Genomic DNA, 12,473 nt, shown 5'->3' with positions numbered 1-12,473 from the left:
TCAGAGCTCCTTGTGAGATAGATGATTGGATACATTAATCATTTAACAGATCCTCACACCTCATCTCCTAAATTATAGACATAGTGAAGTTCATTGTTTCTAAATTGACTGCCCTTATCAATGAAGTAATTTAGAGTATTCATCATTTGCTAATATGTTAGGCAAAATAGTTTTTAACAGTAAACATTGTTAATCTGTTTACTAATTATTTCTTACTTTGTCATTTTAAATCCCAGATTTTAACTTATTATCTAAATATCTTGTTTACTCAATTTCAAATTAGTTGAACAACAATAATGAACTGGTAGGAAGTTGGAGGGAAAAGCAATTTCTCTAATGATACAATGTAAATACTTTTTAGAGCCCTTCTAAATACTTGGATCTAGAAAGTTCACATTTTGCAAATTTATCTTTTCAGTTTTTGAAAAGGGCCTGTTAACTTTGTTACAAAATAATCCACAGTGGGGCAGCAAGGAGCTAGATGCATGACAAAGGATCTGATAAGCAAAACATGTTTTAGGTGCTAAGAAAGAACATAATTAACTTGAGAGAAACTGAAACATCATTAATATTTTTTCTACTCAAGAAATTATTGTTTGAGTAAATCAGACAAAAAGGACATCCTCCCCTAGTTTCTAATATGAAATTGTAGGTGATATTTTCAAGAATCAATAAAATTCCTGGTTCATAATTTGACCTGCCCTAAAATTAGGTAATAGACCACGTTCATCAAGGACATGAGTTTTAAATGGCCTCTAAGGAATACTATTCACTCGAGCATTTCGAGGACCCTTTTGCTATTATATATTTGAATTGCCGTTTATTTCAATTACTGTTTTCTGAAATGACCTTTTTGGCTTTCAGGGAAAGGCGTAGGAGGAGGAGCAGGAGTTCTTCAAGATCGCCAAGAACATCAAAAACCATAAAAAGGAAATCTTCTAGATCTCCATCCCCTAGGAGGTAGGTTACAAGCATGTGCTAAAACTAAAGAGGAGGAAGCAAGCAGGAAATATGAAAAATTTTTTTAAAATTCTCTTTATTAAGCTTTATCTTTTGACTAATACATTTGCATAATCCAAAAGTTAAATAATATAAAAAGTTACACTTTGAGAAATTGTCCACTTATGTGCCCACCTACTCTAGCCTTATAAGTGATGACTTTTATTAGTTTTTTGTGCATCCTTCCAGTTTTTATATACGGACACAAGATGAGAATCTTTTTCCTTATATCAAAAGTAACACAAAATATACACTGTTGTGCACTTGATTTTGTCATTTAGCTACCAGGAGATCTTTCCATACTGGTCAGTCTTCACTCCTTTTTATCACTGCATCAATTATAACTGCATTGTATGGAAGTACCTTGGTTTATTTAACTAGCCTGCAGTAGAATGGGTTTTTTGAATTTTCCTACTATAAATTATGTAATACTGTAATGAATAGCTTTGGATTTAAATTGTTTTGTTGTGTGCAGATGTGTAGGAAAAATTTCCAGAAATGGCATTATTAGTTTAGAGAATGAGTGTGTTTGTAATTTTCAGAGATATTTCCAAATTCTTTTTCATAAGAGTTGGCAGCAGTTTGCACTCTGCCCAACTATGTAATGCATTGTTTTTTTCCCTATAATCTTTAGGGTTTGTTATTTTTCAGAAATAATGGATATGTTGTTCATTCCATCGTCTGCTTAATGTTTGCTCTTGAATTTGTGAGACTTCTTTCTAATGGTGGATGAGGAGGGCAGGTGGCACAGTAGGTTATTTAAAGTTCCAAGTTTTGCTAGTAGTCATTCAGCCCTGCCTGGGAGCCACATTCGATTCTTTTTAATTCCTTTCTTCTTTATTTATTGCTTTGGAAAGGTTCGTAAGAAAACACTATTTTTTTTTTTTTTTGAGACAGAGTCTTACTCTGTTGCCGGAGTAGAGTGCCGTGGCATCAGCCTAGCCCACAGCAACCTCAAACTCCTGGGCTCAAGAGATCCTACTGCCTCAGCCTCCCAAGTAGCTGGGACTACAGACATGAGCCATCATGCCTGGCTAATTTTTTCTATATAGATTTTTAGTTGTCCAAATAATTTCTTTCTATTTTTAGTAGAGACGGGGTCTCGCTCTTGCTCAGGCTGGTCTTGAACTTCTGACCTTGAGTGATCCACCCGCCTCGGCCTCCCAGAGTGCTAGGATTACAGGCGTGAGCCACCGTGCCCGGCCTACTATATTTGGTTTTATGTTATCCTTACTACAGTTAGATAGATAAATCTTGAATTATTTCAAAACTAATAAACTGGCGATGCCAAATTGTGTTTTCTGTGAACACATGGTGGCTTCTGCAAAAAAGACTTGTGTAACTTTAAAAAACTAACTGAGTAAGGGTGGGGTAGGTTGTGTTATGTGACTCATTTATGTTATTTTGTCAAACTACTTTACTGGTAAGTATACTTATTAACAATGAATTATTTTAGATACCCTGTGTGAGATAAGGATATTTTGTCAAGAATATAATAGGTTTTTAATTTCTTAGAAGTTAATTGACATATCAATATTCTTATAGCAGAAATAAGAAGGATAAAAAGAGAGAAAAAGAAAGGGACCACATCAGTGAAAGAAGAGAGAGAGAACGTTCCACCTCTACAAGAAAGAGTTCTAATGACAGAGATGGGAAGGAGAAGTTGGAGAAGAACAGTACTTCACTTAAAGTAAGCAGCTGTCATTCAGTGTCTGGGCATTGAGACTGTCCTTTATTGCATAGAAATAGTTTTAGACTAAAAGATTTTTAAGGGCAACAGTGTCTTGTACATTGTTGGTATTTTTAAATTTTTGAAATTGATAATTTTTTTAAAGTAAATTTTGGAGAGATTGGACCCAATTAAAATGGAAACAGTTGCATTCCTTATTTTAGAGAATCCTTAACATGGCATGCAATATGAACAATTTTAGAAATCTATAGGTAACAAATGTATTTGATTTTATACTGATAAGCTTTCTACCTTATGCCATTTTCCTCAATATATGTTTCAGCAAATTTGAAAAGACTTTCTGTTAACATTGGTTTTGTAATATATAGTTAAAATTAGGTTTGTTGAGTTAGAATACTTAATGGAAAACCAAATTCCACCAAGCAAGATTTTTCTTTCCTTTTTTTTTTTTTTTTTTTGAGACAGAGTATCACTCTGTTGCTCTGGGTAGAGGGCAATGGCATCAGAGCTTACTGCAACCTCCAACTCCTTGGGCTCGAGCGATCCTCCGGCTAATTTTTCTGTTTTTAGTAGAAATGGGGGTCTCACTCTTGCTCAGGCTGGTCTCGAACTCCTGAGCCCAAGCAGTCTTCCTGCCTCAGCCTCCCAGAGTGCTAGGATTACAGGCGTGAGCCACCGCACCCAGCCAGTAAGCTTTTCCTTGTATAAATATTTTAAGAAGTTGTGAATTATGTTAATTTCCTTATTATACTGGTATAGTATACTTATATTTGGAAGTTAATAATGTGTTCTTGAGCTTTCATATCACAGATTTATTTACTCTTATGTTGATAGAGGTTTATCATAGTTCTCAATTACATTGATAGCATTTATTGAGCATTTACTGTGTGCCAGACATTGTTCATTTTCATTTAATTCTCTGTTAAGCTGAGGTTAGAATTTGGAGTGTTCTTGAACAGTTCTTTTTTTAGGAGGAATAGTGACTTTCTGTATTCCCTTACTTTCACTTCTTTGATATGCAGGTTACAAATCTATCCTGGCATCTTTAGAAACTGTTTCACTCTTTCAACAGATCTATCCCCACTTTTTCGAGTTTCAGTAACATTTATTGAGTGCTTCCTTAGAATTTATGTTTACTTATTTGATTCTAATTTAATTTCCTTGGATAGTCCATCTTTTATGAGAATACAAAGGGTAAATTGATGGTGTTTGCATATTCTTTTTATATGAAAAAATACTAGAAGAAAATATCCAGTTTTATAAATTCATAAATATCTTAATATTTATTCATATTAAGATAAAGTTACCTATTTTAGCCATACTAGCAGGCAACTCTTGAGGAAAATATTAAATGTATGCCTTAATATTCTTTGTAGGAGAAGGAGCACAATAAAGAACCAGATCAAAGCATGAGCAAAGAAGTAGATGACAAGGATGCACCAAGGACTGAGGAAAACAAAGTACAGCAAAATGGGAATTGTCAGCCAAATGAAGAAAACCTCTCTACCAAAACAGAAGCAGTATAGGACCAACAAGTGCACCTTTACACTCAGTGCTGGAATAAAATCCAAAGCTTTTAATTTTCTCAACAAGATGTAGACATGGAAGAAATCTAGTTGAGCATAAAGATAGGATCTAACAGCTTTTCCAGCTGTTAGGTGACACTGTGGCCATCTTGTTGCTGAGTAAGAAAATAAAGCATGGACATCATGAAAACAACAGATGTTACCCAAACTCATCTTCTAAAATCTGTGCATTTCCATGGTGGCTGACACACTCGTCATGTGGTTTGTTAGTGTTTGCCAAGAACCATTGCAAATAAATCGAACATCAAAGATCCAAATTTGTACCATCCCTAAAGACTGGAGATAAGCATTGGAGGCTCTTTTAAAAAATGCTAGTTACTGAATTTTATATTGTTTTACCTTTTTTTTAAAAATTCAGTATATACAGTTTGATGATGTGCTTGAAATTGGTGCAAACATATACACATCCTTGTAAGTGCAAAGTATGTAAGAAGTTTTAACATTTACTTCACAGGATTTACAGTGATTGTGTTAAATTCTCACTATTGTGTTTTCTTTTGCTCACTGTTTAGGACAACGGTTTTTCTTTAAAATAGTTTTGCAGATTAAAATTGCTTAAATAAGTGGATTAAAAATACAACTGACAATGCATGTTACTGTTCTCTTTCAAAAGGAAGAACAACTGTGTTGAATACTAATAATAATGTATTAGTATTCAGTGTTTAGAATCGTTGGGTGTACCCACAAAGTGAGCATTTCTTTTTGAACTTTCTTGACATTTCCAAGCTTATTATGAATAATATTGCAGTGTGTCTTGTCAGCTGTAGGTGGCAAAGGTGCCCTTATAAAAAGGAAACTGGGTTTTCAAAATGGGCTATGGGAGCACAAGCTGAAGCTTTAGTGCCTTCTACAATGTGGTATACTGTTTTCTAGAATTTTATATGTGCTAGTCATTCTCAATCATATGGAATCTAGACGGATATTTCATTCATACCCATAGAGAAGTGTGCAAGTGGTATGTCAGAAGAGCTTCTTACTTATTTCACCTAATATGAGAAGGGAGTCCTGTTTTCAAGAATGGCTTTATTTAGAGTCATACAGTGTTGGGACCATCAGTTTTATACTGTGATAATTGAAAATGAAACATGTTCTTATTTTTCTTAAATCAAAGGAAACCCTTTAGTTGTCTACATTGGATGGCCTTAATTATTAACCTCTCAATCATATTCTCATAAATGATGTGCAGAAATTATACTTTAAGGGAGGACTAGGACTATACAAGAGGTTATTTGTTTTATGTTTAAGGATACATTTACTTGAGTTTATCGTATAGGTCATCCATCATTCTAAGGCTCACTTTTTGGGAAAGTATGCTAATAGTAAAATGACAACAATGCTGTTTTTCCCCAAACTATGACTTGTCATTTCTGAACTCTTTGTTGTGGTTATATTTCCCAAAATGTAATCTTAATTAGCATGTTACTAAAAAATCAAGTATAATTATTTTAATGCAATCTAATACAATCAAATTACTCAGTTGCCTTACCTCATGGGAAGAGTTACTTTTATAGATTTAAAAAGCTGAGTAGCACGTTAGTTACTTGGTTTCAACTTGAGTTTTCTTTTAATGTTAGTACTATCGAAACTTAAGTATTTGGTGGAGAATGGACAGAGTTGCCCTTATTGCAAGTAATGAAGCCTGGTTTGATTATGAAGCTGCTTAATCACCCTTCATGTGTTCAAAATTACTGTGTTTTTGTTTTTTCCTTTTTGTCACTGTGTACATTAAAATTTTGGAAAATGCTTTACTATGTAAAGTATAAGATGGTCATTTTAATCATTCAGCCACATACGGTTGGCTGGTAAACGGCTTATTCTGATACAAGAATGCTTGGGTGCATATGGAAAGATTGTGAAAGAGTGTGTGTCTTGCATCAACAGCTATCTTATTTATGATATGTAAGTAGCATAGAGCAAATGTTTGAATCTTTGTTATTTTTAGTACTGTTTCTCTAATAAAGCTAAGTATTTTAGAGGAAAATATTTGTTTATGCATTTCAAAACAGTTTCATCCTGCTCTTGTTTTAGCTGGCATAGAGATTGTTTTGACGTGGAGAGTGTGTTTGTATGGCATCTATAAAACAGTCATTTAAAGTTTGAGTGTTTTTTTGTGTGCTGGACTCTATTAAATGTTTTTTATGTTGGTTATTAACATTCAATTTGGTTTGTGCTGCTAATTATTTTTCTTGCTGATACTTATTCAGCTTTAAAATAACCATACTAATTTTGAAAGACTGATTTGTAAAAGCAGAGAATGAGTAGGGAATACAAGAGATCTGGAGAAAGTGGAATCAGGTTATTATGTGGACTTGACATTTCCTCACATGGGTTTACAGAAGCAAAGCTTTCTAGGGTCTAGGGTGGTGTGTGTGTGCGTGTGAGAGAGATTTATTTTCTCTGTTCACTTATAAGAGCTCATATGTTTCCATTTATTTATTATTTTCTTTGAAGATATTTTGTTTTTTTCTTGAAGACTATTCTTTTTAATCTCAGGTAGATGTCAGGAAAACTTGAGGTAAGGCCAAGAAGACAGCCATTTTACACTTGATACCTTCTGTAATTATCTTTTTTAGCTTGATTGTACAGAGAGTACACTCTTCCTTAAGTTGCAGTGGCTATTTATCATTCTAGACAAATTCTGTTGGTACTATTCTTGCTTTTCAGCAACGCACACTGGACTGGTAACAGAAGATGATGGTCCTTCATAAGCTAGCCAGTCGGTTCCATGTGTCAAAACTTACAAATCCTGAGGATGGCAGTCTTTGAGACCCTAGTCCACTGCCTTCCTCATTTGCTGGTAAATTAATAAACTTCTCTTTCCTTTTCCTTAAAAAGAAGAAAAAAAAAAACCCAAACTTATCCTTAACTTCGTTATCATCTAATGTAATTGGCTTATAATTGCAAACACTAGTCAGCTTGTGATCCTCCCCGTGTTTAGAGTTCTTTTTTGGAAGAGTTTTAATATGTGCTATGTTGATCTTTAGAAGTCTCATAGGCTTCAATTTTGACATGCTCAATCAAAAGTAAAAACTGGCATTTGTAATCAAAAGGGGTTTTTTGGTCAAGAGAATAATTTCTTTTGTGATAGTAATCACTTTCAGGACCCTCAGTCATTCCTGTGTATATGTTGATAGCTGTATTTTAAAACCTAACAAAAAGAAAAAGAACCCTAATCCAAACTTCCTTCCAACCGAAGATATTATTTAAGTTTAAGGATTATAACGTACAGTTATTAGGCTTTTTTTAAAATTTCAGCATATTATGGGGGTACAGATGTTTAGGTTACGTATGTTGCCTTTGCCCCCCTCTCCCCCAGTTATTAGGCTTTTAAAAGCGTTTTCAATCTACCAGAAATAAAGCGTATGATTTGATTTAATCATCTTTAGTTGTTGGATTGGCAGTTAAAATGAGTCCTTTTGGAGGGATGCATTGAATAGCTTAACATTTCTGGTGAGTCATTTCTTTTCATTAAAAGATAGTGTATGATTTTAGCTGGGTGGGTTATGAAGTAGAGCCATTCCCCAAAAGTAAACATGCAGCAACCGTATGTTCCTTATGTCTTTAAATATTTTTTATTTTCTTTACATATATACTTAGTATTTTCTCATTTATTTACTAACATAATATTCACTTGAAATTAAACTGTTTATTTTCAGATTTCAAAAGGTAGTGCTCTTAAAAGGGCTAAGTTATATTTCTGGAAGCAGGTGTCTAGTATAAATTTAATAAAAAATCTTTTAAAATAAAATTGACTTCCCTGCTTACTCTTGGGTTTTTCAGTAATTTTGTTTGTTTTTAGTGGTGGTTTTGCCTAAAGAGTAATACATTATTTTAAAAATAAAAGCTAAAACTGTTCATGATTTTGGGTCATATTTAGTCAGGTTGGATTTAGTACCCAATAACTAGCTTTCTTTCCATTCCATTCTAAGATACTTTCATAGTTTCTAGCAACTAGTTTGTTATAATTATTATTTTATATCTACTATATCATTTCTTAATATAATGTTTTTAAAAGTAGGTTCATAGTCTGTTGCTTGATTTTTAAATTGACATCTAGCTAATATTTTAGTTTGGAAAATTGCCAACTTCGGGGAGAATTCACTTATTTTACCTCTAAATTTTATTTTTCCAGGATTGGAATGGATTAGTAGTTCCATCTATGGTTGATTAGTTTTTATTTGCTAGACTGATAATTTCTTAATTATATATATATAAGTTCAAATTCATGAAAATCATACTGGGAGAATTAGAAGAGATTTCTACCAGTTTAAGGTTACTGGTAGGCAACACACTGTTGGGGAGTAACCTAAAGAATTCCTGATTTAAAGATTAAATTTGAATATACTGTGTAGCTGTATAGATCAATTTAATGGTTAAATAATTACCTCCTTAATCTAAATTAGTTTAATAGAACAGTGCTGTGGATTATGAAGGGAAGAGTTTAAAATGTAAACATAAACATGCTGCATAGGTGGTGTATATTTGTGAGTAGGACTACTTTTAAATGGTACTAGTAAAGATTTATCAAATGCTGCTATTATGTTGCTATATTTTTAATAAAATGAAAATCTTAAAATCTTGCAACTGTTGAGTAATAATTTCACCTAATTCTGGGACACGTATTTGCATATTTATAGCTTATTTTTATAACTGAAAGATGGTAATAGGCTCTTCCAGGCTTCAAAGTGACTACCAAAATTGAGGGGTTTGTATATTGGGCAATCTTCATGTTGTGCGGCAATAATTCTAGTTAAGGCTTTTCATAGTGAACATTTTATAGTGTTTGAGTAAGTGATAGCTGCTCTCTGACTCTCCCCCCCCCTTTTTTTTTTACTGTAGAATTGGCTTCTTAACTAGTATATTTGTACAACGAAACTGTTACTGTCTTTTAACAGCAAGTGGAATACCTTCTCCCGTTTATTAAAAGTGTAGCTCATCATTTGGTGGATGAGCCGTGTGCTCAGGGTGGTTATTTAAGTGAGACAGCCTATTAGTCAAAAGTGCCTCTAAAAAAAAAATTACCTGTCAGCTATGTAAATTTAGAATCCTGTATGACCTGATGGGTTAATTGGCCCAGAGATGATGAGGCTATGTATATTGATTTTTCTACGTAGGCCAGCTATTTTAGCTGCTTTCTGTGGTTAAAGGCCATGAGGCATTTTGGTTTTCAAATGTATTAAACTGCAATTGTGGGGGTAGGAGAGGAGAGGCGTTTAAAGTGTACCCCCTGCCCAGTAGTGGGATTGGGCTTCTCTGTGTGTGACCTTCTCACAGGACTTCTTAGAGGAATGCCAGGTTGAAGCAGAAGCTGCTTTTGACAGTTAACTTTCATACAGAGTCTCTTATGTTGCATTATCTTCGAAGGATTACTAAGTCATAATTACTTGAGTGTAATGATAGGACATTTAGTTTTTAAAATTATCATTTTCTTACCTTTCGAAAAACATCCTAAGATTCACTGAAATGTAGTTAAGTCTTAAAAAGTATGTTACTCTATTTAATATAGTAATAGTGACAGTATGATAATCAGAGGTGGTAAATGGAATTGATCATATAGGCACGATCTCTAGTCCTGTATGTCCCTCTCTTCTGAGCTTCAGCCTTAACTGTCCAACTATCTCATACAAAGAACTGTTTGAATATTAGCTATTATAATGCTGGATATCTTACCACCACTGTAAATTCATCCTGTTCCAAACCATTCAATTTCCAATCCCAAGTACATCCCTCTGCTGTTCATTGTTTTTCACCAGCACTAAGTTCCACATTGCCGCCATTATAGGCATACTCCATTTTACTGCATTTCACAGACACTGCGTTTTCCATGAATTGAAGATTTGTGGCAACCCTCTGTCACCATCAGCATGTGCTCACTTCATGTTTGTGTGTCACATTTTGGTACTTCTTGTAATATTTCAACTTTTTCATTATTGTTAAACCTCTTACGGTGATCTGTGATCAGTGATCTTTGTTGTTACTATCGTAATTGTTTTGGGATGCCAAGAACTGCGCCCATATGATGGTGAATTTAACCAGTAAGTATTGTGTATGTTCTGACTGCCCCATTAACTGGCCATTCCCCCATCTCTCTCCCTCTCATTAAGCCTCTCTATTCCCTGAGATACAGCAATATTGGAATTAGGCCAATTAACAACCCTACAATGGCCTGTAGGTGTTCAAATGAAAGGAGGAGCCACGTATTTCTCACTTTAAATCAAAAGCTAGAAATGATTAAGTTTGTGATGAAGGCATGTGAAAAGCCAAGATAGGCCGAAAGCTAGGCCTCTTGTGCCAAATTTTATAACTGAAGGATGGCAATAAGCTCTTCCAGGGTTCAAAATTACTACCAAAATTTGAGGATTTTGAATATTATGAATTTAAAGGAAAAGTTATGAATTTAAAGGAAAAGTTATGAATTCAAAGGAAAAGTAGAAGGAAGTTAAAAGTACTACTCTAGTGAACACGCAAACACTAACGGAAAAAAAACAGCCTTGCCGATAGGGAGAAAGTTTTAGTGGTCTGGATAGAAGGTCAAAACAGCCACAATATTCCTTGAAGCCAAAGCCTAATCCAGAGCAAGGCCTTAACTCACTCAACTTCAATTCTATGAACGCTGAGAGAGGTGAGGAAGCTGCAGAAGAAAAGTTGGAAGCTAGCAGACGTTGGTTCATGGGGTTTAAGGAAAGAAGCCATCTCTGTAATGTAAAAGTTCAAGGTGAAGCAGCATATATGCTGCTGGAGAAGCTGCAACAAATTATACAGAAGATACAGCTAATGTCATTGATGAAGGTGGCTACATGAATCAATAGATTTGCAATGTAGACAAAATAGTCATATTGGAAGAAGATACCACCTAAAGACTTCGGTAACTAGAGAAGAGAAGTTAATGCCTGTCTTTAAAGCTTCAAAGGACAGGCTGACACTCCTTTTAGGGGCTAATGCAGCTGGTGACTTGAAGTTGAAGCCAATGCTCACTTACCACCCTGAAAATCCTAGGGCCCTTAAGAATTATGCTCAACCTACCCTGCCTGAGCTCTGTAAATGGAATAACCGAGCCTGGATGACAGCACATCTGTTTACAGCATGGCTTACTGAATTTTAAGCCCATTTTTGAGACCTATTGCTTGGACAAAACCTTCCCTTAACAATATTACTGCTCGCTGAAAATGCACCTAGTTATCCAAGAGCTCTGAAGGAGATGTAGAAGGAGGTTAATGTTGTTTTCGTGCCTGCTAACACAACATCCATTCTGCTGCCCGTGAATCAAGGAGTAATTTCAGCTTTCAAGCCTTATTATTTAAAAAATCATTTCATAAGGCTATAGCTGCCATAGGTACTGATTTTTCTGATAGATCTGGTTATAGTACATTGAAAACGTTCTGAAAATGATTCACCATTCTAGATGCTATTAAGAACATTCATGATTCATGGAGGCCTAAAGATGTGACTGAATTGCTGCAATCTCATGTTCCAACTTGAATGAATAAGGAGTTGCTTCTTGTGGATGACCAAAGAAAGTGATTTCTTGAGATGGAATCTACTTCTGGTGAGGATGTTATGAAATTGTTGAAATGACAACAAAGAATTCAGAATATTCCATAAACTTAGTTGATAAAGCAGTGGCAAGGTTTGAGAGCATTGACTCCAATTTTGAAAGTTCTATTGTGGGTAAAATGCTATCAAACAGCATCACATGCTATAGAGAAATAATTCATGAAAGGAAGTCATTTGATGCATCAAACTGCATTATTGTCTTATTTTAAATTGCAGCAGGGCGTAGTGGCTAATGCCTGTAATTCTAGCACTTAGGGAGGCCGAGGTGGGACAATCGCTTGAGGTGAATTCGAGACCACCCTGAGCAAGAGTGAGACCCCATCTCTACAAAAAATACAAAAATTAGCCGGGCATCGTGGCACACGCCTGTATTCCCAGCTACTAGTGAGGCTGAGGCAGGGGGATTGCTTGAGCCCAGGAGTTTGAGGTTGCTGTGAGCTAGGATAATGCCACTGCACTCTAGCCCAGGTGATAGAGCAAGATACTGTTTCAAAAAAAAAAAAAAAAAAAAAAACAGAGAGAGAGACAAGATGGCTGACCAGAGGCATCAGCAGCTGCCAGATTGTCTCAGAAAGAAGGAAAAGTTTTAGGTGAAAAAGAAATTAAAAAAACAAAAAACACAAACATTGCTCAGGTGTAATTCT

At 34.9% G+C, this 12,473-nt stretch overlaps 1 protein-coding gene across 3 annotated transcripts in view; it reads left to right on the top strand.

The window, feature by feature from the left end:
* The window catches only part of SREK1 (splicing regulatory glutamine/lysine-rich protein 1), a 34,930-nt gene extending 28,674 nt beyond the window's left edge, over window positions 1–6,256 (top strand). For 2 of the 3 annotated variants that reach the window (XM_012664609.1, XM_012664612.1), the window contains 3 exons: window positions 865–960; window positions 2,545–2,689; window positions 4,066–6,256. In XM_012664609.1, coding sequence (XP_012520063.1) covers window positions 865–960; window positions 2,545–2,689; window positions 4,066–4,215 — 391 coding nt within the window. In that variant the 3' untranslated portion in view covers window positions 4,216–6,256. The remainder of the gene's footprint in view (window positions 1–864; window positions 961–2,544; window positions 2,690–4,065) is intronic. The other variant, XM_012664611.1, reaches the window with a different exon arrangement.
* Window positions 6,257–12,473: the final 6,217 nt, after the last annotated feature.

This window comes from Propithecus coquereli, unplaced genomic scaffold, assembly GCF_000956105.1.
Source record: "Propithecus coquereli isolate 6110/MARCELLA unplaced genomic scaffold, Pcoq_1.0 Scaffold9, whole genome shotgun sequence".
NCBI classification, from domain to species: domain Eukaryota; kingdom Metazoa; phylum Chordata; class Mammalia; order Primates; family Indriidae; genus Propithecus; species Propithecus coquereli.
The sequence above is the reverse complement of the archived record's forward strand: the minus strand, read 5'-3'. Positions and strand labels throughout refer to the sequence as shown.